The sequence below is a fragment of the Poromitra crassiceps genome (genome assembly GCF_964638095.1).
Source record: "Poromitra crassiceps genome assembly, chromosome: 4".
Classification (NCBI taxonomy): Eukaryota; Metazoa; Chordata; class Actinopteri; order Beryciformes; family Melamphaidae; genus Poromitra; species Poromitra crassiceps.
Window position 1 is genome coordinate 54,394,179 of NC_139626.1, and position 25,046 is coordinate 54,419,224.

The 25,046-nt window shown below is 43.4% G+C and overlaps 1 protein-coding gene across 1 annotated transcript in view; it reads right to left on the minus strand.

Moving 5' to 3' along the window:
- Nucleotides 1–25,046, minus strand: part of LOC310775844 (uncharacterized protein) — a 263,961-nt gene that overhangs the window by 163,986 nt on the left and 74,929 nt on the right. The window contains exons 2-3 of the mRNA XM_083635971.1: nt 20,840–20,982; nt 18,975–19,057 (exon numbers count right to left, since the gene is read on the minus strand). Of these exons, the coding sequence (XP_083492097.1) occupies nt 18,975–19,029 (55 nt within the window). The 5' untranslated portion in view covers nt 19,030–19,057; nt 20,840–20,982. The remainder of the gene's footprint in view (nt 1–18,974; nt 19,058–20,839; nt 20,983–25,046) is intronic.

Below are 25,046 nucleotides of genomic sequence, written 5' to 3' on the forward strand. Positions count from 1 at the left end.
AACTAAACCGGGACCCTGTGAGTCAGTCTGATTTCTGTTTCTAAGTTTAGTGAAAAAGTTGTGGCAGCTGTTGTTTTATGCATGTAATATCTGATTCAGTCAGACCTACAGTATTGAAGGAAGTTTAATTTGTTTATTCATATTAGGCCTAGCTTTTTAGTTCAGTTTACCTATTTATTTAATATAGCCTACCGGTATTTATTATTAAGTTCATTTAGGACTGTGTTTTGGGGAAAAAAGTGTTTGTTGTTGGTTCGGTTGTTTGAGCCTTATAGTGCAGGAGAGTTTGGAAATAAATGTTTGTTAAATACTGCATTTGATCTTTGAAGTGGTGAGACATTTTTTTTTAAATATATTATATAGGCTATTACATAGTTTTTTTAAGTGAGCGAAATGTTACATTACAGAAGGTATGAGAGTATGCCTCTACGTTTTTACATGTGCAATACTGTGAAAAATATGCAATATGTTGCTGGCTGCTATATAAATAAAGGTTTTATTGAGGAAAAAACCCACTTGGTATTGTTTGGAAAATTTTGTATTTTTAATTACAATTAATCGATTGATTGATTGATAACGTTACCAATGATCGATTTTGGAATTTGCGGAAAATGTGCATCCCTAAGGCACACACGCACACACACACACCCACCCACACACACACACACACACACACACACACGGAGGCATTGTGACATCACTGATGCAATAACATTTAGTGAGCAACACACACACACATATATGCATATATATACACGAACATACATGTTGTCGCTGTCCGATGAAAACCACATAACTAAGTTTTACTTTTTACCATCAATGGAATATATCTACTGTTAGGGTTTGATGTCTAAATGACGAATGAAAACATGTTTTATTGGGTAAACTATTTAACACGTGACAGCCTATGTGACAGCTGAACCTCCATGCTCTCCGCCTATCTCCCTTACCCGGAAAAAGCAGAGGCACGCTGCTGAATCGAACGCCGCTGTGTTTTGGTTTTGTGTGTTTCTGGCATCGTCTGACGTAAATAGATCAATAAGGTGTTTTCTGGTTGTCCCTGGGCTGCAAACACATTTAAATTATGCAAATCAAAGTTGTTTCTGACGAGAATAATGTTTAGGCTACGTTAGTCCGAGGCTGCTCAACTCCAAGACGGAGTCTCTCTCTCGGCTTGGGAGCTCTGATTCTGCTGCTCCGCGGCTGGACGAGCAGCGGCGCTGCGGGGTTGTATGGCCACGCGCGGTTGCTCAGTGCAGGAGAAAATGCCTCAAACTCAGACTAATAACAGACTGATAACCTCTAACATCATTTGAGGATGTCGCACGTCGGGCGTGCGAAAGAAAGAGGGGGGGATCGGGAGAGAGAGAGAGTGAGAAAACTATTTATTTATTTAGGCTATCTATCGGGAATTTGGAGATAGAAGATCAAAGACCCTCACAACTTCTGCTATTACTATCACGGAGACTTCAGAGGATTAGCCGACACATAGGCTATATGAACACCTGTCCTGTCAGGAATAAAATATTAATAAATAATTGAATAATAGCCTACAGACATTTCAAGGAATACATGCAATCAGTCTGATTGTCTGATTGAACCAGACAATCTTATCACAAAGAAGGCTAGCTCTGATTACCACGACTTGTTATTTAATGGAGACCAGAGGTAAGATGATCGAGTTCAAACTGCTTATGTGATGATGCACGGTTTTTAAATGATAAAAATGCTCGTTCTTCAGGCCATTACGCACAGCGCAGCTGACTACGGCTACTGTTTTATCCAAAAATGTGCACTGTTTCCTGCTTTGTGTCGGATCGAGGTCGGATCACGTTCTCACCACAAACGAACCGCACCAGAGTTCGTTTGGAAGCGGACCGAGACCACCCTTTCTTGGCGATCTCGGTCTGCTTGTTTTGTCCCGCATCCGAGTGCGATTGCTGTGTTCACACTCCCCCAAACAAACCGCACCAAGGGCGAAAAGGCTCTCTGTTTCGGAACAACTGCTCCAAACGAGATAGGTGTGAATACACCCTAAGACAGGGGTGGGCAACTATTTTTCATGGGGGGCCACATGAGAAACCCAGATTGTTGCCGGGGGCCGAACAAATATTGTCATGCCGTAACCCACGGATGGGCAACTTTGATGATAGAGAGGGCCACCAAAAATGTCCTCGCTACCAGGTTTTGCTGAGGGCTGAACGGCGCCAGCCCGAAAAATTTGGGGCATTTGAAGCCAGGTTTAGAGGAATAACTCATTTTAAATTAACAGTTGTGATGTCATTATGCAGTCTTAACCACCAATATTTGATCCTTTTCTCACTCACTCCTATGTCACCACCTGCTCTCAGGGCTTGAAATTAACTTTTTTGACCACCTGCCAATATGGCTGCTAGATTTTAAAGTTACCAGCCAATTAGAATGTCCACTAGCTGAAATGTTTTTCTTGAAATAAACCCAAAATATGAGTGGGTTAATTTAAGCATAAGTATCAGTAAGTGGGGGAGCCACTAGGGGCGCAGAGGAAGATGGCTGCTTAGTTAGTGAGCTCCAGCGCCGTCATCACCTTTTTCGTTTGTAACCTCATTACTGGTGATATTTGTGACACATGTTTATGACCGGCTAACCTGTTAACTTGTTTATGCCATGACTGGTCAGTCAAAACTCATGGATAGTAAAGCTTCCTCGACACAACAGCCGCCAAAGACCAGAGCCATGACTAACCGGGACGCTCAAAATGGCGATGCAGCTAGCAATGCTAGCAACACAGCTACTGAGGGAGAACCGCCGTCAGCCGACACAATCCTTGCGCTCCTCAGACAGCTGTCTGAGAACCAAGAGACACATTTCTCTGAGTTGCGGCGGGACCTAGCGGAAACACGGAGGGGTATTTCGGCTGTTGAAGAGAAGCTGGCGGACGTCCTTACCAGAGTAACCAGCACGGAGGCCCGGCTGGACATGCTGGAAGAGACCAGCAGGCTGAACCGAGAGCAGCCCCCAGCGCCTGCCTCAGAGGTGGTGAAGTTAGCTTCCAAACTGTCTGAATACGAGGATAGAGATAGACGAGTTAATCTACGTATCTACGGCTTTCCGGAGCATTGTGAGAATAAAGACGCCATCGCTTTCCTGAAAGAGAAGCTCCCCGAGATCCTCCACATTGATTTCCCAGAGGGCCTGGACCTGGAACGAGCACACCGGTCGCTTGCGCCCATCAAGCAAGGAGCTCCACCGAGACCATTTATTGTCCGTTTTCTACGTTTCCAGCAGAAGGAGCGCATGAGAAATGCAGCCAGGGAGATCGGTGATGTTCGGTGGCAGGGGAACAAGATCAGCCTTTACCAAGATTTCTCGAAGGCTACTCAGGATCGACGTCATGCTTTTCTGGAATGCAAGCGGCTACTGCATGCTGCTAAGATCCAGTTTGGCCTCGGATACCCAGCCATGCTGTCCTTCACTTCGCCCGGGGGGACCAGACACCGGTTTGACGACCCGAAGAAGGCTATCCAATGTATTCGAGCGCTAGTTTGAGCTGATATTGTTACAAGAGCGGTCGGTTTGTTATTTTGCTATTTTGTTTACACACTTATTCCCGGAGGACATTTGCGCTGGTAAGACGGGATTTCGTTAATAGCATAGTGGAGTGCTCCAGAACACTTTATTTTCTCTTTTTGGTGCTCTAAATTGTGTGTGATTTGGGCTTGCAATGCTTAGCTGATGTGCCATATGCTAAACTCAACCACATGATAATAGCAACTTCGTTATTATCTAGTCTAATGAGTGAATCAATGAATATCTGGAGCAGTTTTAGTTTTCGCTGTTTTTATTTTGTTTTGTTTGGATTGGTCGCCATCCAATTGCCAGCTACTAGATCATGGACAGTTTCCTGGATCCAACGGGAATCAAAACAAACGGAACGCTTTCTATTTAGTTTTGGAAACTACAGAAGTCCGACCGGCTCGTTACAATTGCGACCCGCCCCCAACGGAGGCGGAGCTGCGGGTTTATGGCGATATGAAGAGGGGTGTGTAATATGCCTTATACAATCTGTTCAGTAGGTGTTATATGATATTACTGCTAGTTAATTGTTAGTTCTTATTCAGATATGGCACTTAGGGCCTGCAAGGTTGATATGGAGGTGGGGATATCTGTGTGCACTTTTTCACAGCTGTTGGGGACTTACATGTTTGTTTGTTTTTGTTTTTTTTGTGTGTGTTTGTCTGTTGTTTGTATGTCTGTTTATCTTCCTTTCTCTTTTTGTTAGCTATGCTGCATGCAAGCACGTTTTAAAAGATGTCAGCTTTTGAGAAGTAAATCCAGCTGATCTAGTCTACCATCTGGGGGACAGCCTTGATAATGGGGGGGGGGGCGATTTTTTGCTAAAGAAACTAAACAGAGAATATCTTTGTGATGTGTTGGGCAGCTAGACATGCTAGATGTTCCCTTTATTAGGGGAGCTGCTTTGGAGGTGGTGTTTTTGACTAGATAAGGGAGGTTCGATGTATCGCGGAGCCAGTATATAGTATTTTTTTTTTACTATTATAAGTATGGCTGTGAACGTGTGTGTGTATGTCTGTATGCATTGGTAGGTGTGTTTATATACTTTGGCGTACATGGTGATGGGAGCTAATAAGGCGAGGGAGGCTAAGTATGTAGGGTGTGTACGCACCTATGCAGGCATACTGATATGGGTGTGTGGGAGCTCCCTTTGCTTTGTTTATTATGGTGGTTATTTTATTTTAATTTATCTGCTTAAACTGTTGGTCTCCCATATCTTACTTTAGTCTATTTTTGTTTTATTGAACTAGAGTGCGCAACATGGTACCCCTTAATATCCATTCTTTGGCCTCTGGGATACGGACAGTAATGCTGTAAAAAAATCATTTTTATATATGGTGAGGGTGCTGCCTCCCTGTGGGCAGCCATAGGGCTCTCAAGAGTTGAGTTAGTTGTCCGAGTAGGACTTATCAGGAACGATGAGGAGTATTGTTTCTCCTCACTTTTCTTTGTTCAGTTTTGTATTATGTGTCTATGTCTACGTTTTGGGATTTCTTTGTCTTGGGAAGGATTGCTATGGGGATGTAAAGATCGACATTACTTTTTCGAAGCGCTACTGTATACTTGTTATGGGACTAGACATGAATAACCTCACTATTGTCTCTGTTAATGCCAGGGGTCTTAATATTCCTCATAAAAGAGCTACCATTTTAGAATTTTTCCATAAAAATAAGGTTGATTTTGCACTGGTCCAGGAATCGCATTTATTACACAAAGACTATGGCCGCCTTGCAAATAAGCTTTACCACTCCATAGCTTCTTCTGCAGCCGACACAAAGACTAAAGGAGTGATGGTGGTTTGCGCAGTTTGAAATTTGATTTACTTGGCTCCTGGGCTGACTCGGAGGGACGAATTGCGATTGCCAAGATCCGCTTAGATGGAAATAATGTGGCACTGATTTCTGCCTATGCGCCGAATAATTTTGATTCTGGATTCTATAACCTTTTGACTAAAACCCTACTGGAGCTAATAGGTTTTCGTTTGATTTTGGGTGCAGACTTTAACGCAGTGTGGGACAGTAACATCGATAGATCGGGAGAGGCGGAGAGCGGGGACCAGCGTCTTGCGAGTGGGGCATTGCGACAGTTGGCTACACAGATGGGGGTGATTGATCTCTGGCGTCCGTTAAGGATTACTCGTTTTTTTCGGCTCGACACAAATCTTTTTCTAGAATAGATTTTCTTTTTGCGTCCAAAAACCTATTTCAAAATGTACATAACACTGTTTACATCCCAGTTGCCTGGTCTGACCACAAACCGGTTTGTTGTTCTGCCTCCATAAAGCCGGCGCCGTCTAGAGCCCCTAGGTGGCGTTTCAATTCCTCGCTACTCGAAGACGAATCATTTAAAATACAATTTGAAGCTAATTTCCGTGAGTTTCTGGACTTCAATCAGGGTTCAGTTACCGACCCGAGGATTCTATGGAACGCAGTGAAAGGTTTTGTGAGAAGCAATACCACCCTGTTTGCCTCAAACCGAAATAAAGCACGAGCGGCTAAACTGGAGGCATTAGAGTCGGAATATTCTGCCTTAGATGCCACTCTCCAACATAAATACAGCGACGCCGTTTTCCTTCTGAAGGAAACTGTTGGAAAAGAGATCAATGCCCTCCTCAAACGCCGTTCGGAATTCCTCATGCACAGAACCAGACAGAAATATTATTTCCATGCTGCAAGACCCAGTCATCTGTTGGCCCTGAGACTACGAACCAGCGAGCATTTTTCTGACATTTTCGGCATTAAATCAAAGCAGGGTGCTGTCTTGACAGATCCTAAGGATGTAAACTCAACATTTAGATCCTTTTACGAGGAACTGTACAGTTCCGAGACCGTCCATGACAAAGCGGTGTATGATAGATATTTAACTAACATCCAAATGGAGCGTCTTCCTGAGAGCGAGGCTGAACCATTAGATGCACCTATTACAATGAGGGAGATTGAGGAGGCTTTAAGGGACATGAGCAAGGGTAAATCACCGGGTCTGGACGGAATTCCGCCGGAATTTTATCTCACCTTTTGGCCCTTGTTCGGTCCCCTGATCTATGATATGATTCAGTTCTCAGTGAAGGAGGGCTCATTCTCTAGAGACGTTAACATCGCTTTGATCTCCTTGCTGTTGAAGAAGGGAAAGGACCCATTAGAATGCTCTAGCTATAGACCTTTGTCGTTATTGAATGCCGATGTAAGGATCTATGCTAAGATGCTGGCTCGGCGTCTTCAGGGCCATATGACAAAGCTTGTGCATTGTGACCAGACAAGCTTCATAAGATCCAGACTAGCATCTGATAATGTAAGGAGGCTACTACATGTTATAGATGGCTCTTGTGGGCTGAATTCCCCTACTGCAGTGCTTTCATTGGACGCGATGAAAGCCTTCGATAGGCTGGAATGGCCTTTTCTGTGGTCTGTGCTTGAGAGAATGGGTTTTGGCGCTTCCTTTATTGATATGGTCAGAGTGCTGTATGCTAATCCTACGGCTATGGTGCTTACGGGTAAGACCTGCTCCCCCCTCTTTGCCATCGCCAGAGGGTCCAGACAGGGCTGTCCTTTGAGCCCGCTGTTGTTTGCTCTCTCCCTCGAGCCGCTTGCGCAAACTATTCGCCAGTCTCCACTGCTGTCTCCGATATCAATCAATGAAACCCATCATCATATTTCGTTATATGCTGATGACCTGTTACTTTTTGTTGGTAATGCAACGAAGGACTTACCCCGGATACTCATCATCTTTGATAAATTTGGCGATTTATCGGGATTTAAAATTAACTGGCAGAAGTCTGCTTTGCTACCGTTGAACGAAGCAATGGCTCGTGCAACTGTCCCCCCAGTTATTCCAGTTGTTAACACATTCACTGCCAGCCTTTTTTTTTTTACTGTAGGTAGCTTTTGCCAGAGGGTTTTTTTGAGGATTCTGGCTCATTTTACAAGAGCCAAGGATAATTTTCTGCTTGGAGTTTGTCAACACAAAGTTCACAAAAGTACTAATAGAATGTGTGCTTTCTCTGTCTAAAAGAGTTAGTTTGTAGAGTTAGTAGTTATGTAGATATTAGCCGTTGAGTACAGCATGGTTTCAGCGTCTGAGACAAAAAGCTGAGATAATCGCAGTTTTGTGAAATTCAATATCAAACAGTCACTTTAACCATTTATTTTTGGCATCAGTGAGACTATCAGACATAAACAATATAGTTCTGAACAGTAATTTCCTCCATAGCAGCACCCGCACCCCCTCTCCTTACAACTCCTCCCTCCGTGGGCGTGTCTGGTGGATTTCAGCAGCGTTTGTCAGTCACAAGCCAGTCTCTCCTGCCTGTCTGAGCAGTGAGCAGCAGCCTCTCTCTCTGGCGGCCCCTCGTCGGCGAGGGTGGATGTGGCTTAATCCGTTCTTGGATTTTCGGTTGAGAGCTTTGACGAAGCCTTGTGTGACTCTAGGCTTATGCTGCGCGCTTCAAAGTGTGCTTTCCACCCAGTCCACCTTTGGAAGCCCCCACCGCCGTGCGCCCGTGTGAAAGGTTTTCGCCTACAGTATGAGAATGAGGCTCGTTCGCTTCTGGGTCCTCGGTTGAGCTCAGCTGGAATGCGTGCGTTTCTGGCCAAACAACACTCAATAGTCTGAGCACCGTCGCCACTCAGTGGGTCGGCGGAATGGATTGCACACGCCCGGCGGCTCTAACAGTATAATAGAAGATGCAAAAGGGCCAGATCAACGATCCACCGTCAAAAAAAAAAAAACGATTTTTTTGACGTATCCATACGTCGCTGGCAGTGAACGGTTGGATTCTGCTTGACGTATCAGTACGTCGTTGGCAGTTAACGTGTTAAACATTTTACTTACCTGGGTGTTGAAATTTTCCCTTCAACTCAATCTATAGCAAGACATAACTTTGATGATACTCTAAAAAAAATTATTTCAGATTTAGCCAGATGGTCTTCCTTACCCAACTCTCTGCGCAGCCGAGTCTCAATAATTAACTCATTGGGTGCCAAGGACGCCGTACGGCGTCTTTTTATTAATCTCGCTTGGGTGCCAAAGACGCCGTATGGCGTCTTTTTTTCGAAATTGCTTTTATTCAATTTTTAGATCGTTTAGGACCTTGGGCAAGTATTCAACATGAATCCCTACAAGAATCGGATGCGTAAATCGGCGCAATCTTGACGCGATGCAGTGCTGCCCCCCCCCTTCCTGCGTCAGGGCGCTGCCTTTCTCTTCTTGAGAGCGCGACAATCGGCCATTCCTTCCTTGTCTTCCCTTCCTCTCGGTCCGTTTATTTCCTCTTGAGCATATCCATAGCATAGCGAGTATTTAGCGAGTATTTAGCATAGTCATTAGCGATAGATTATATTTAGATCAGTTTGTGAGATTGTGTGGTGAGTAGATTTGAGTGTTTGGCGTGTTTGGTGAGTGGTTTGTGTGTCTGAGACACACAAACCACACACAGTGTGTGTGTGTGTGTGTGTGTGGGAGATCGCGTGTGTTAGTTAGCGTTAGCAGTAGATTAGCTCTTAGTTAGTAGTGTGTTTGTGAAAAAAAAAACAAAAAAAAACAAAAAAAATAAGTGTCGGTGTTGGTGTTGGTGTCGGTGTGTCTGTCTGTCTGTGTGTGTGTGTGTGTGTGTAGTTGTCTCTGTCTGTGTGTCTGTGTTAGCTAGTTTATAGCCAGGTGTAGGCGTGTAGCTATAGATTAGCTATGCCCAGGCGCAGACGGCCTAGGCCCGGAGCTGGCCAGCTTACGCTGGAGCAGGCCCTCTGCCGTGCCGTGAGGAAGAGAGATCTTCCGGAGACTGACTCCGAGGACCCCTCATCCGATCCTTCATCGGATCCTGTGGAATCCAACACGAGGGATGGTGACTGGCATCCACCACCTCGTCAGGCCCACCTGGATTCCAGCGATGGTGAGATGAATCGATTTTCAAAAAATCATCTGATATTGAAAACACATATCATGTATCTTATTTTTATAAACTCTCACTTTGACTACAGACTCTGACGAGTTTGATGAGGAGGAGGAGGAGGAGGAGACTGATCTGGCGCCTCAGAGAGGCTCAGAGGAGGGGGATGTGGCGATGGCGTCTTCTTCAAGAGGTGAGAACCTATACTTTGCAGGAAATTCATGTCACGTATACAGCCAGCTACATCTATAATAATAATAATAATAATTGATTGGATTTATATAGCGCCTTTCTAGACACACAAAGCGCTTCACATATCAGGGGAGGGAGGGGGAGGGAACTCAACTCATCCACCATGTATTTGTCAGGACAAAAGGAAACCATGAGAACAATCTAAACATGTGACTTACAGTACAGTATCTATATAGGAACAGGCATCACTGGCCAGCAAGTAAACAAACCATTGGAGGTAATAATGTAAAAAAAAAAAAAACGCACACACTTATTCATCAATTTATTTTTGTCAACACAAAGCTTGGTAAGAATAACAATCCTGAATTAGCCTACTAATACCATGTAAAATATAAAATTTCAGAGTTGCAGCACAGCTCTGAGGAGGGGACTGACGATGAAGGGGCAGGTGCTCCCGCCAGCTTTCGTCGTGCCCGCTTGCAGTCCAGTGACGAAGGTGAGATATAAGCCATTTTAGAATTACAATTATTCATCTGATATTGAAAACATAAACTTTTTTCCCTCAAGAATGTATCATATTTTATAAACTCACTTTGACTACAGGGGAGGAGGAGGAGGAGGAGGAGGTGGTGGAGGAGGAGGAGGAGGAGGTGGTGACGACTGAGCGCGTGCGGGCATCTGCAGTTGGGAAGAGAGGGTCTTCAAGAGGTGAGAATCTATAGATACTTTACAGGAAATTCATGTCACGTATGCAGCCAGCTCATCTATAATAATAATAATAATAATATCAATTATTATTATTATTATTATTGTCAACACAAGGCTTCTAATTATTGGAAAAAAGACAGCTTTTTTACATATCACAATTGTCTGAAGAAAAACCTTTTATTTCATTTTTCAGCGGGCAAGCCTCGTCAGGAGGACTCTCCACGCTGGCATACTATGCCAGACTGGAGCCCCAAAGTCTTCCCCTTCACAGCAATGCCAGGTCCCAGGAATGCGGCTGCATCACTACAGTCAGACAAGCCGGCAGATTTCCTGGAGCTGTTCCTCGGTGATGAGCTGCTGCAGATCATTGTTCAGCAGACCAACATCTATGCTAAACAGTGCATCGCCGTGCTGGATCAGCTGCACATGCCCTAGACCCGGGTAAACGCCTGGCAACCGCTGTCTGTGGGAGAGCTGAAGCGATTCCTGGGGCTCCTCTTCCTCACTGGCCTTGTCAAGAAGCCCAAGATTGCGGACTACTGGTCTCTTGATGTGGCGATGGAGACCCCATACTTCAGGAAGACAATGTCCCGCAACAGGTTCCAGCTGATATGGCGCTTTCTCCATTTCTGTGACAATGAGAGGGTCGATGCCACCGACCGGCTCCACAAAGTGCGGCTCATCCTTGACTTGCTCCTCTCCAAGTTCAAGGAAATGTACCAGCCCTCACAAAACATTAGTGTGGATGAAGGGATGCTGTTGTGGAGGGGGAGGCTACGTTTCCGTGTGTACAATCCGGCAAAACCGATAAAGTACGGAATAAAGAGCTATATTCTGTGTGATTCAGAAAACGGGTATTGCTATGCAATGAAACCCTACTGTGGAATTCACAGCACCCTACTGGACACCGTGCAGTTCCTCATTGCCGGCCTTGAGGGATATGGCTACCGTCTCTGGATGGATAATTTCTACAACAGCGGGACCGTGAGCCGACGTCTCCTCAGCCTCCAGATGCACTCAGCTGGGACACTCCGGGTGAAGAGGGGCGAACCTGCGTCCATCCGGCAGGTGACCATGTCGGATCTGCGAGTAGGTGAACGACTCGCTCGTCATGACGATGGGGTGATGTTCCTGGCATGGCGGGACAAGCGCATCGTCAGGATGATCTCCACCTTCCACCAGGATGTCATGAAGACTGTGGCGGTGAAAGAGAAAGGGCAAAGTGAACGGGTCCTGCAGAGCAAGCCAGCATGTGTTGTCGAGTACAACCAGTACATGAGTGGGGTTGATCGACTTGACCAGAAGATATCCTACTATCCATTTGTGAGGAAGACGTCCAAATGGAGCTCCAAGTTCGTGGTCTACCTCATGCAGATTGCAATGAGCAATGCATTTACTCTGTACAGGAAATGCAACCCCACGTCCAGCTGCAAAGTCCTCAAAGAATTCACCCTGTCTGTGGTGAAATCGTGGACGGAGGCGACATCTGCTTGCCCCCCCCCTCCTCCTCCAGCAGACGAGCCACCTCCTCTTCCTCCAGGAAGGACGCCAAGACACACACGCCAACGGTCAGCTTCCGTGAGGCAGAATGTAGACTTTGCGGGTCATGTGCCACAGCCGGTGAAAGTCCCGCCCACCAAGAGCAAGGCAAATCGGAAATGTGCGCACTGCGCAGCGAAGGGACACCGAAAGGAGACCAGATTTGTCTGCCCCCAATGTGACCATGTGCCTCTCTGCCTCTACCCCTGCTTTTTTGAGTATCACTCACAGTGATTGTTGTATCTTTATACAACAATCACTGTGAGTGATACTCAAAAAGAGACTAGATAACAGTACTATTATTATTCTATAGTTATTTATAGATTATTATTATATATATTATTATATATTATTATATATATTATTATTATATATTATATTATTATTATATATTATTATATATAGATAGTTATTTATAGATTATTCTATCCTATTCTATAGTACTACAGTACTATAGACTCGCCCCCACATCTCAAAGCAGCAGTTATAAAAGATCTGTATGTTTTGTGCTAACTCCACACAGGTCATCTGAATATGGCTGTCCGGACAGGGGGACGCCCAGAGAGGCCACGGCCCATTGTTTATAGTACGGTACAAGACAATAATATTTTCTATAACAGTGATGCTGATGTCATAACTGTCCTCAATGTCATAGGCTCGGATGATGTCATCGGTACAAGTGTCCAGTGATGTCAGCAGTGATGATGTCATCGCTCGTGACCTTTTTTTGCCTCCAATATACAGCATGTGTTCATTTCCAACTCCTGTGAAGGTTATTTTCAAGAAAATAAAACAATGCAGGAAATTTTGTGTTTGAATATTTTTATAATGTTACACAAAAAATGAAAGCTTAGAATGTGTAGTTTCATCCAGAAAAAGAAAAAAAGTTGATATCTTCTTTCTTTGTGGAAATATGGACTTCAATATCCAGCATGACCCCGTGAAAGTGAGCATTTTGATGTTAGACCAAGTGGTATACTAATATTTGTAGAAAATAAACAAAACATTCTTTTGACATACTTTTTCCCGCAGGTAAACTAGACATTCTAACCTTTCATTTCAGCTATAGCATTTTGTTCAACTCAAAGGAGAATTCATTATTTGGCCTATGTTTACATAAAGTTGTCTTGATTTCCAACTATTTTGAAGGTCCATGTGAAGAAGATAAAACAGTGCAGGACATGTTGTGTTTTGAATATTGTTATTATGTTACACATCAAATGAAAGCTTTCAATGTGTAGTTTCATAAAAATAAAAAATAAAGTTGATATCTTCTTTCTTTGTGGAAATATGGACTTCATTATCCAGCATGACCCCATGAAAGTGAACATTTTGATGTTAGACCAAGCTGTAAACTAATATTTGTAGAAAATAAACAACACATTCTTTTGACATACTTTTCCCGCAGGTAAACTAGACATTCTAACCTTTCATTTCAGCTATAGCATTTTGTTCAACTCAAAGCAGAATTCATTCTGTCGCCTTTCTAACATAAAGATGTGATTATCTCAGAAACTAATTTCACCATGCTGTTTTCGGTCGAAAACACTCTTTTTCAGAGGGGTGTATTTCCAAAATGGAACAGTTTATAAACACACTTTTTTTTTTTTTATGAAACAGAAGGGTTCAAAGTTTCATTGAGGCTATTGGTTGTCCATATAAGAGGAACACAAAAAATGATATGGCTATATTAAAATGCATTGCGGCCTATGTGGCACAGTACAGCAACCTTTTGCCCAAGGGCCGTGGCACCCAAAGTGTTAACATGAATATCCTCCCGAGGGTCAACTTTTTTAGCTCCATGCTTCCTCTTCCTCCTCCAAAACAATACTGGAGCAAACTGCAATCGGCTGTTACCAAATTTGTATGGCAGGACAAGCGTCCGCGAATCAAACTTTCCACCATGCAGCGAGAGAGGTCAGCAGGGGGTTTATCTCTTCCAAACTTTAAATTCTATTATTGGGCTTTCACGCTCAGGCCCCTCCTAACCTGGTTTGATCCTTACACACTGGTGTCTTGGCGTGCCCTGGAGGAGAGCCTTATACGTCCATACTCGCTACAGGATCTGCTGTTTTCCAATGTTCCGTTAGCGCATGTCAGGAGGTCGTTTGGCCCTTTGGTAACACAGTTACTTTTGGTTTGGAGGGCGGTGGAGAAGATCTGTGGGATTTCCTTTGCGTGGCACCCATGTACGCCAATTTTTGACAACCTTAAGTTGCTGATAGGTGGCCAGCCTATACATTTTTCTAGCTGGAAGCAGAGAGGGATAAGTACCCTGGAGGATATTTATGGAGACGAGGGGCTGCACTCTTTTGAAGACTTGTGTAAGTTTTTTAATTTGCCGCGCTTTTCCTTTTTTTTTAATCTACAACTGAGATCCGTTTTGAAGACTTGCGGAGTAACATTTCCTCTTACACCCCATTCATTACAAACACTTCTGGGTAGCACTTCTGGTACTAGGGGGTTGGTATCTAAACTTTATTGGTTTATTTCACAACATGCTTATAGGCCTCTGGCATTAGATACACTGTGGAGAGCTGATATTCCTGACCTCAATGTTAATTTTGATTGGAATGAAGTCTGGTTTAATATTCTGTTGGCCTCAAGAAACCCGGATCATCAGCAGATCCACTACAACTTTGTACACAGAACGTATATGACACCGAGGAAGCTTTGCTTAATGAAGATTATCCCTGACTCCAATTGTAAACTATGCTCCACAGACACTGTAGGCACTTTCTTCCATATGATTTGGGGATGTCCCCCAGTGTTTGAGTTCTGGGAGATGGTTGCTCGCAACCTATCGGTGTTATTTGAGATTGAAGTGCCTTCATCACCTGTAATGTTCTTACTTAATGATCTATCTACCCTCGGCTTGTCTCCACTTAGAAAACGTGCTTTATTAGCTGGGTTCACGGCAGGGAAAAAATTGGTGGCCACACGGTGGAAACCGCCTCACACCCTTTCTTTTAGAGTGTGGGTTCTTATGTATTTAGACATTGTATATCTGGAACTGTCTACGGCCCGGGTTCATGGGGCTAAAGAGCTCACTTTAGAAATGTGGAGTAGTTTTTCACAAAACCTTAAAGATCTCCTGAAGTAAGTCACCTATCTACTATGCATCGAGTTTACGAATTCCCAAGGGGTGGGTGGGAGGGGGGGTGGGTGGGTATTTTAGTTTATGTTGTTGGTTTTGTTTTATTTTAATTTATCTTAATTTATTTCTGTATTGCTGTGTGTCTTGGCTGTTTTTGTCCTTTGTTCTGTGGTGTATGTTTTTGTTTTATCGTGCATTATCTTTCTTTCTTTAAATATGTCGTTATTGAATGTATGTAGCATTATGTCTTGATTGACATTACGATTATTGTTTCATTATTGTTTAAAGCTGCTATATCTTCAATAAAAAAAAAATTTGATCACAAAAAAAAAAGTATCAGTAAGTGGCCCGGGATGATCAAAGCCTGTGTTGAGGGTCACACGAACAAAAATGCACTCTTGAAGCTAAATAAATCCAAAACCAATGAGTTAATTATTTAAATTTCTACTTCAATGTAGCCTTTTAGTCATAAAGATTATTGAAAGATATTCCATATTCCAGGCTGAAATGCTATAACAGAAGTGGAGTATTGGCCAGAATGACATGAACATTTGGACACTTATTCAGCGGGTATCTTGCATGTTGCGTTCAGGTGCACTGTAAAATATATATATATATTCCATCGCGGCCCACACAGGTGGCGCCCGAGGGCCGCGGGCCGTATTTTGCCCATGTGTGCACTAAGACATACTATGATACTATGACATCATTAGTGATGTCATAAGATGATTTTGGTCAATAATGATGTCACTGATGACATCACTGATGATGTCATAGACATTGTGAAATCATCAGTGGGTTTTAATATTTTTTAATATTTTTTTCATATTTCTCATATTTTTTGCCAAAAAGCAAAAAAAGTGCATGTTTTGGACTATCAGCCATTTCCCCCCCAAAAACACGAATTAGCTTTAGCCCATCATCTATCCTTGTCTAAAGACTTCAAATCAGTAGTGTGCACCCTAAAATTCTGTTTTTTAATATTTTACCATGTTTGGCATAGGGATCAATTTCCTGTACATTTCATGTAAATTGCACGGAATTGATTGCTATGCCAAAACACAGTAGAAACTACAACTTTGACCCCTTGAGTCGAGGTGAAATGTGTAACATCAGGGAAATAATGATTTTTGGGGGGGAAATGGCTGGGAGTTCCCCCCAAAAATGTTGTTTTTGTGCAAAATAACATTGAAACCAATGGGAAAACTATGCAATGGACTTTGAGGCCATGTAACTAATTTTCAACCAACTCCAAAATTTCATTTCAACATCAAATGTCAAGGTATTTGGTCCAGGATGAGAGCAGAAAAGAAAAAAAAATCATGACTTTTGTGAAAAGTTGCTGGGAGTCCCAAAAAAGTACATTATAATGTAAGTTTATGTAAATTCAACGTCCATCTGATGGAACTATAGGCAATTGAGGAGTATTTTCACTACAGGGTTTTTGGATGGTAGGGTGTCTCCCTCTAGTGGTGACTTGTAAAACACAAAAAAAGACCTGGCCATAATATCAGACCCCTATCTCCAAAAATGTCCAAATGGCAGCCACGCTAATTTAGAAAATATCCATCAGATGGCCAGTAGGATACAAGGGTTTTATAAGGATCATTACATTGACCCCTCGATCAGATTTAATGCCCACCTAGGAATTTGTCTCTGCCGCCAGCTCTGAGGTCACTGTGACCTCATAACCGCCATTTCCATGCTTGTTAACGTGATATCTCAGGAACACCTTGATGAATTTTCTTCAAACTTTGATCAAATGTCCACTTGGACTCAAGGATGAACTGATTGGATTTTGGTGGTCAAAGATCAAAGTTCAAAGTCACTGTGACCTCACAAACGCCATTTTCATGCAGCTCATTAACGCTCAGGAACGCCTTGGTGGAATTTCTTTGAATTTGGCTCAAACGTCCACTTGGACCCCAGGAGGAACTGATTAGATTTTGGTGGTCAAAGGTCAAAGTATAAGGTTATGGTGACCTCACGACCGTCCGTTTCATGTACGTTGACGTGATCTGTCAGGGGGGCTCGGGGAAAAGGGGCCGTAGCTAGAGATAGGAAGGTCTTAGAGAGTTGAGATTCAAGGGGTGGGTAGGGGGAGTTGCTGTGGGATGTGGGTGGGTTAGGGGTAGGACCATTTCCCATGTTGAAAATTATTAGCTTGTTGAGGTACTCCCAAACATTGCCTAAAGTGCCAGCATAAGGCTGAATGTGGGCTTCAAGGTATTTGTGCTTGTGAGTCTGGACAGACATGGATGTAGACTGCTGACTTGTTGTCACTTGTTGTCATACAACTGCGAGGTGGTATTTCTAATGCCGCCCCCCACCCCTCTCTCTGTCTCCCTCTCTCTTCCTGTCTCTCACTCTCTCTCTCTCTCTCTCTCTCTGTCTGTCTCTCACTCTCTCTCTTTCTTCCTACAGTGTCTCTCTTCCAGTAAAGCAGAAATGCCATAAACACATGAAAAATCCACCATTTGAAGACAAAACAGGACCACACTCACAAAGTGATTGCCAGCAAAATGAATAAAACATTTATTTTTCATACCATAGCCTCTGACCTTTTTTGACAAAATTATAGTCTTTCTGCTGTATTTTGGGGCGGCTGTGGCTCAGGAGATAGAGTGGGACGTCCACTAAGGCTTTGGATTTAAAAAAAGGTCGGTGGTTTGATCCCCCGCTCCTCAAGTCTGCATGTCCTTGGGCAAGTTACTGAACCCCACATTGCTTCTGATGGCTGCACCAGCATCCTGCTTGCTGCCATCCATTAGGGCTGTGAATCTTCACTGGCCTCACAATTCGATAACGATTCAGAGGGCTACGATTCGATTATAAAACGATTATCGATGCATCTTAAATCGATGCATCACTCTTTTTCCCCAATACATGATTTATTTTTTCTCACTTTCTTTTTTCTCACTGTGTGGCTACTTTTAAAATAAAGTGCATTTGGAATTGCATTCTATTATGATCCATAATTAAAATAAACAAATGCATGTACTTCCATTATATTTTATTAATACAAATGCTGCCCTCTGTTACAAGAGTTAGCCAACAGGTGGCAGCAGGGTTCCAAGAATGCAGGAAAGCCACAGTAAAAGCGGAGAGTGCAGAAGAAGAAGAAGCACAAGCTTCACTGACGTTAAGCTTTACTCACGTTAAGTTGCAATAAAGAACGAGTCAAAACATATCACCTGACTGGGCATCCATCATATAAACATGCATGGTGCCAGAAGGAGAACCTTGATGATGCGACAGGACACAAAATAACATGCTGGACACTATTCCACCGGAGCGTTCAACACTTGATAAGCAAAAGTTGCTAAAGCTAGCTGCTAGCTGACGAACGGCTTGTATCTCCGTAACCGTAACTCGTAGAGACTCGTGGGTGATCGTTAGATTCGGGGTGAAAAAATACGTATAGTCCTTTACAGGCATCGCGATTTGTCCTTCCGTTTCACAGAAAATGTAAATAATGTAATAATCGATTTTTGACATTTGTGAATTGATGCAGAATCGCTAAAGCTAGCTGCTAGCTGATGAACAGCTTGTATCTCCGTAACCGTAACTCGTAGAGACTCGTGGGTGACATCGTTAGATTCGGGGTGAGGAAATACATATAGTCCTTTAAAGGCATCGCGATTTGCCTTTCCGTTTCCCAGAAAATGTAAATAATGTAATAATCGATTTTTGACATTTGTGAATCGATGCAGAATCGTGCACGCCCGCATCGCGATGTATCTTATAATCGATTATTTTTGACACCCCTACCATCCATGTGTGCGTGAATGGGTTAATATGGGCATATTGTAAAGCACTTTGGATAAAAGCTCTAAATAAATGCAGTCTATTTACAATTTTTACAGATATTGATGAATGTGAGGCAATGATCTTTCTGAACATCCGACACGACTGCAGTGAAGCTTATTCCACTGTTCCACTCAGTGTAAATTGTTGTGGCTTAGACAGCAGCAAAATGTGTAAAGTGTGATGATACAATACCTGACACAGACAGAAGGAAGAGAAGAAATCCACTTCCTGCGGCTGTAAAACCCATAGTTGGTCCTCTCCTCTCTCTATCCAGGCTGCATGGACATTCAAACACATCACACACCTCCATTATTTAGCTGGCAATGCCCTGCCTGCTCTGCACTTGTATGAAGATTGTGGTCTTGCAGAGGAAATTGTTGTGGGCACATATATGCTCAACAAGAGACACAGGCCTCTATCTTCCGACAGACGCTATCCCTAAATAGCGCTTTGCGCACTGTTTGCGCGTGCCTTAAGGCACGGAAGATAGCATTCCGCCTTGCGCCGTCCGCCAGGTGTTCTGCCGAGTTTTGCTTCCCAGCCGAGCAGCAAAAAAAAAAACATCCCCACCTCACGGGAGCTACTTGTAATGATTTATACAGAAATGTAACTGTTTCAAAGTGATATAATTGTCTGGTAGACGTGACCTCCCTGATTTCTAAGTTAAAACAGCCCCGAAGTATGTTGGGGATGCAATTCTCGGCGGGCATTAGAGCCGTGCCAATTCTGCCAAAAATCATCTGCGCCCCAAAATGCCTGCGCAAACGGGATTTGGGCGGTCTTAACTACCAGAATTATTCGCAGGCGTGGCAAGGCAAGGCTGGGCATTACTCAATCAAAACCAATCAGATTCCCGTCTCGCAATGGCTTGTTTGCGCGAGGCATGCAATATGCTGTAATTCTCTCCATGCGTAATCACTCACTCGTGCGAGGACAGAGGGATCTTATTGACAGATCGTCTGTGGTGCCAATGACCCTTCGGGTTATGAAGGTAAATAGCCTATGTCCATTGTCAAATACGTTTTCTCAATACATTTCCCTCTTTGCGATGTGATAAAAGTTTCTCAGTGAGTCATAGTTGATTGCCTCACTGAATTATCTGCTAATACCCAATTTAAGCAGCATAATTTGATGTCTTGGCGTGGCAAGGCTGTGCTTAATGACATATCCAAAAGAAATTCCACTTTCCACTCTGCAAATACCTCTCTGCGCTGGGAGCGCAGCCGTAATCTCCGTGCAGAGCGCCCAGAGAGGTATTTGCACGTAAGAGGTCCTTTTCAAAGCTCTTAGCGCAAAGTAATTGCGCGCTGCTGACGATAGGGTAACGCCATCTATCCCACATTTTAGCGCTGAAACGCCTGCTTTGGCATGGGGCAGCCAATGCCCAGTACAATTATCACAGGCATGCGCTTGTGTCCGCCCCCAATTTGCAATCAGTGTTTCCCCTAGAAAATTGTTCAGGCCTGAACAATTTTCGAAATTGTACCCCGACCGCAACGGTGGGGGCCGTCGGTGGGGGCCGTCGCTGGCGACGCTAAACTTTTAGCTAACCTGTTCGCATCTATGTTCGCAATGGAATCCCAAGTATCATCATACTATTATGGGATGCAATGCGAACAGTTGTATGGATGTGCGTTTCGCAGGCAACGACACGTTGACATGTTTTGGAATAGCGCTTCACGCTGGCACAATGCTCCTAAAAGCAAAATGCTTATTGTTTTGAATGATTTGGCATCTTCTATTACTGTTAACACTGTCAACACCACTATTGCTGTATTGTAATAATATGCCATAAAGGTTTATTGAAATTTTTGAAAAGAGCAGGAAAAAAAAAAAATGCAATTCTTTTTCTGGCCTGGCAGGCCCGCCAGGCCTGTACACGGCGTTAAACGAGCGCAAACGCAAAATTAGCGCTTTTGGGAAGATAGAGCCCACAAACTGCTAAAATACAAGGTTGCTTCCTGTAGCAGGAAGGTGACTGCATCACTTTGTTGCAGACAATAAACTTCTCAATGTGTCTGTGTGTATGTCAGAGAGAAACACACAGGGAGCCTTGCCTTGGTTCCAGATAGAAGAAGACGTTTCTTCCTTAATTGGCTGTCCATTCTTTCCAGACGTAGGAAAGATGACCAGCTAGATGACAGCTGCTGTGACACTTTAGCTCTGCATGGTTAGAGAACTGGGATCTGGTCACCTGCACCTGGAGATATGGATATGTGAACATGGAACAGAAATGTCATTAGACACTACACCTTCACTCACACACATGCGCACACGCACACAATCAGCATTTCCAAGGCTAATCTAATGCAGTCCCGTTCACGCTAGTAGAGCAGACAAATGGTTCTCTCTCTCTCTCTTTCTGTCACACACACACACACACACACACACACACGCTCACGCACACACGTACGTACACACACACAGAGGTCAGCAATTTCCTAATAATTTCCTAGAGAGAAACTGAATATCTTAGTAGGCCTGGGCGATATGGCAATTTGTTTTATCACGATATGTTTTCTTATATCGATCGATGTTGATATTTATCACGATATAAATTTATCAATAATACTAATTGCACATAAAAAGCACATGAAGAATTTTAGGGGCACAATTAAAATTCAATGCAGAGCGATATAGAATGTATTTGGATGTATTCGATACGACTCTATTAATCTCTGACCGGTTACAATTAAGTTGAATTCAATTCAAAGTATTCTCATGAGAGAGGCTCAATGCAGCTCATTGGCTATTGTTGTCATTAAATGATAACCCTTTATTTAGTCATCTGTTTGTCCATACTATTTACTTATGGCTTTTTTATGTAACTTGATCCATTTGCATTTTCAGCTTATTATAATTGTTCTATGCTTGTTACTTGTTTTCCCTTATACCACTGGTCTTTGGTGTGCTTATTCTGTTGTGTGTATTGCATTATGTTGTTTATGCAATGAACGTCTTGGTCCAAGGCTAGGTGTTGATTATGCAGCTATAGTTAGCTGCTGTTGGTTTCATAAAGGAAGCAACGACTGTTTAAACCATAGATGTGTAATGTTATTCGGATAGCTGCTATAGATGGTCTAACAGATAGCATAATGTTAGCAAGATTGTCAAGTATGAAGATATTAACGTTAGCGCGTAAGCTAACGTTAGCGTTAGCTAATGCGATGTAGATGCTAATTTGATACCATTCATGACAGCCAGCTACCGCTACCCATAACCAGAACTACTGTCTGCTGCAGCTTTATCTCCCGTGTACAAATCCACGGCCTGACATATTTTAATTCCATCTGTTTATGTTACTCTCATTTTGCCGGGCCAGCCGACTGCGAGGCTCTGAGCAGAGAAAGGGATTCTTCCGCAAATGCGTGCATCACATGCTTTATTTTCCATTGATGCCATTGGTTCCACTCAGTGTTGCCTTCAAATACCCCCCAAAAATGACACGTTATTCACAATAAGCATTGCTGTGCTAAGCTGCGGTCATGTTTCTGAGGGGTTTTGAACGCAACACTGAAAATATTTTATCGAAATTACAGCTCATAAATTTATCATCGTTATCGTGGCAGTTTTTTTCGTGAAAATTTTCGACATCGTTTTATCGCCCAGCCCTATATCTTGCGCGTTTCCTGGAAAGAACCATGAAGTGATGTTCTAATTATAAGGGAAATAATCCAACGACCCCCTGGGGGGTCCCAACCCCCAGGTTGAGAAGCACTGGCCTAGAACAGTCTGTGGTTCTCAAACTTTTCCACGTCAAGGACCCCTAAACTGACATACATGACACCACGGACAGAGGACATCCATTTGATAAGATTTTGTTCCAGGATCCCTGATAAGATTTTATCTTTTGGGACAACCCCCACCCCCCCCCCCCCTTCCCACCCCCCACTCTCCTGGTCCTGTCTTGCAAGAGCCATGTTGTTGGGCTCATTACACGTATAGGCTGATTGGGTGCACCTGGGCCCGGTGGGCTTAAGAAGACCTTCAGACCATTCAGTCTCTCTCCCTCCTCACATTTTGTTCTGCTTATTTGTTTGAATGTAATTTGTGTTGTCTCGTTATTTTCTTTTAGCCTTAGTTAATAAAGGGTTAATAAATGGTTTTAACTCTTACTTTGGTGTATGACTCCCCTCATATGTTACAACCCGGCTCTAGGAAGTAACACATGAGGGGTAGTCATAAACCAAACTAAAATTTACAACAATAATTTGTTAATAACTAAGGGAAAATAACGACAACAGCACTACATCAACTTAAACAAACAAACAGAACAAAAGGTGCATCGGTGAGGAGGGAGAGAGACTGAATGGTCTGAAGGGCTTCTTAGACCTTAGAGGGTTGTCATACTTTTAGATGTTTTATTACAGTAGGTGTATGAAACCCATGACAAAAATGGTCAGAGCAGTAATGCTCCTCTCTTCCAAGACCAAACCACCCACACCGACTTGAAGGGAAGCCATGAAGGTCAGGAGCCGTTCATCCAGTTTATTGTCCAGGGCCCAGTTGCACAAAGCACCTTAGGTTAAGATTTCCCTTAGAGTCAGAGTTACGGGCCCCTATCGTTGCATCGGCCTAGTTTCTACGCCGAGCGCCTGGCGCAGTGGGCGTGGACCAGCGCACTTGATATCTTGGTCTTGGCGCTACACGCAGCCTAAAGCATTACAACCACGCCTTTTAACACATTCACTGCCAGCCGTTTTTTTTTTACTGTAGGTAGGTTCTGCCAGAGGTTTTTTTTGAGGATTCTGGCTCATCTTTCAAGACCCGAGGATTCTTTTCTGCTAAGATTTTGTGAACACACAATATCTCAAAAGAACTAATAGAATGTGTGCTTTCTCTGTCTAAAAGAGTTAGTTTGTAGAGGTAGTAGTTATGTAAGCATTAGCAGTTGAATACAGCATGGTTTAAGCGTCTGGAAAATTATTCTGAGATAAACGGCTTTTTGTGAAATTCGATAGAACAGTCACTTTAACCATTCATTTTTGGCATCAGTAAGACGTCAGACATCTAAACAATAGTTTTGAACAGTAATTTCCTCCATAACAGCAGGAAACACCCCTCTGCTTCAAACTCCTCCCTCCGTGTGTGTTCTTCTTGGCTGCAGCGGGCGTGTCACAAGCTCGTTGCTGCTGCTGCTGTAACCTCGCGTCACCAGGCTCACTGCTTCTGCTGCTGCTGCCTGTCTGCTGGCGGCCGCTCGGCAAGTCTGGATATGGGCTCGCTCGTTTCTTGTGATTTCGGTTGAGAGCTTTGATGAAGCTTTTGCGATTCTGGTCTTATTTATGCTGTGTGTTTCAAAGTGTGTTCCACCCGTAATCTATTATGCAAATTTGCAATCCCGCACCGCCAGCAATCAGCGCGAAAACGAAAGCGTTTTCGCCAATCCATTTTCATGAGAATGGCTTCCTCAAACTGCTTTTTGCTTGCCTTCCTCTAGTCTGGGAGAGCACTGTCGCCACTTAGTGGGTCCGTGGAATGGGTTGTACACGTTCGCTGGCTTCAATATTTTTATAGGAGACGTGGGGAGCGTTGATCCACGTCCCACCGTCAAATTTTTTTATTTTTTTTTAAGCCGAGATATCTCGTCATTGGCAGTGAACCGTTGGATTCTGTAAGCCGAGATATCTCGTCAATGGCAGTGAACGTGTTAAGCGTAAAATTATGCACCGTCATGCTCATTGGATAAGTGCAATAAACGAATCGCACGCTTGCCTTTTAAGCTCCAATTCCAGTGGTCCAGCAAAACCAGACAAAAGCCAAGCGCTCTGCCCCCCCCCCCCTCCCTTCATCCAGTCTGTCTGTCTCCATATATAGGCTATTATTCCATATTATTATGCTTCTCAAACCAATCTAACTGCAGTTTAAATACTGCAAGCATGTAAATACGCTACACCAGGGGTGCCCAATACGTCGATCGCGATCGACCGGTCGATCGCGAAGGTAGTGTGGTCGATCGCATGGCATTGAGGAAGAAAAAAAAAAAAAAAAATTTTTTTTTACTGTTTTTCCACTGTTTCCACTGTTTTTCCACTGTTTTTCCACTAATTCCACTGTTTTTTCACTGTTTTTCCACTGTTTCCACTGTTTTTCCACTGTTCCACTGTTTTCCACTGTATACTCAGTGTATATATATATAAATAAATATGTTTGGTAGATCACTTTGACTTGGTCATTTTAAAAGTAGCTCCCAAGCTGAAAAAGTGTGGGCACCCCTGCGCTACACTATAGCAAGATCAAAGTGAAAAGAATGTTCTAAAGGCA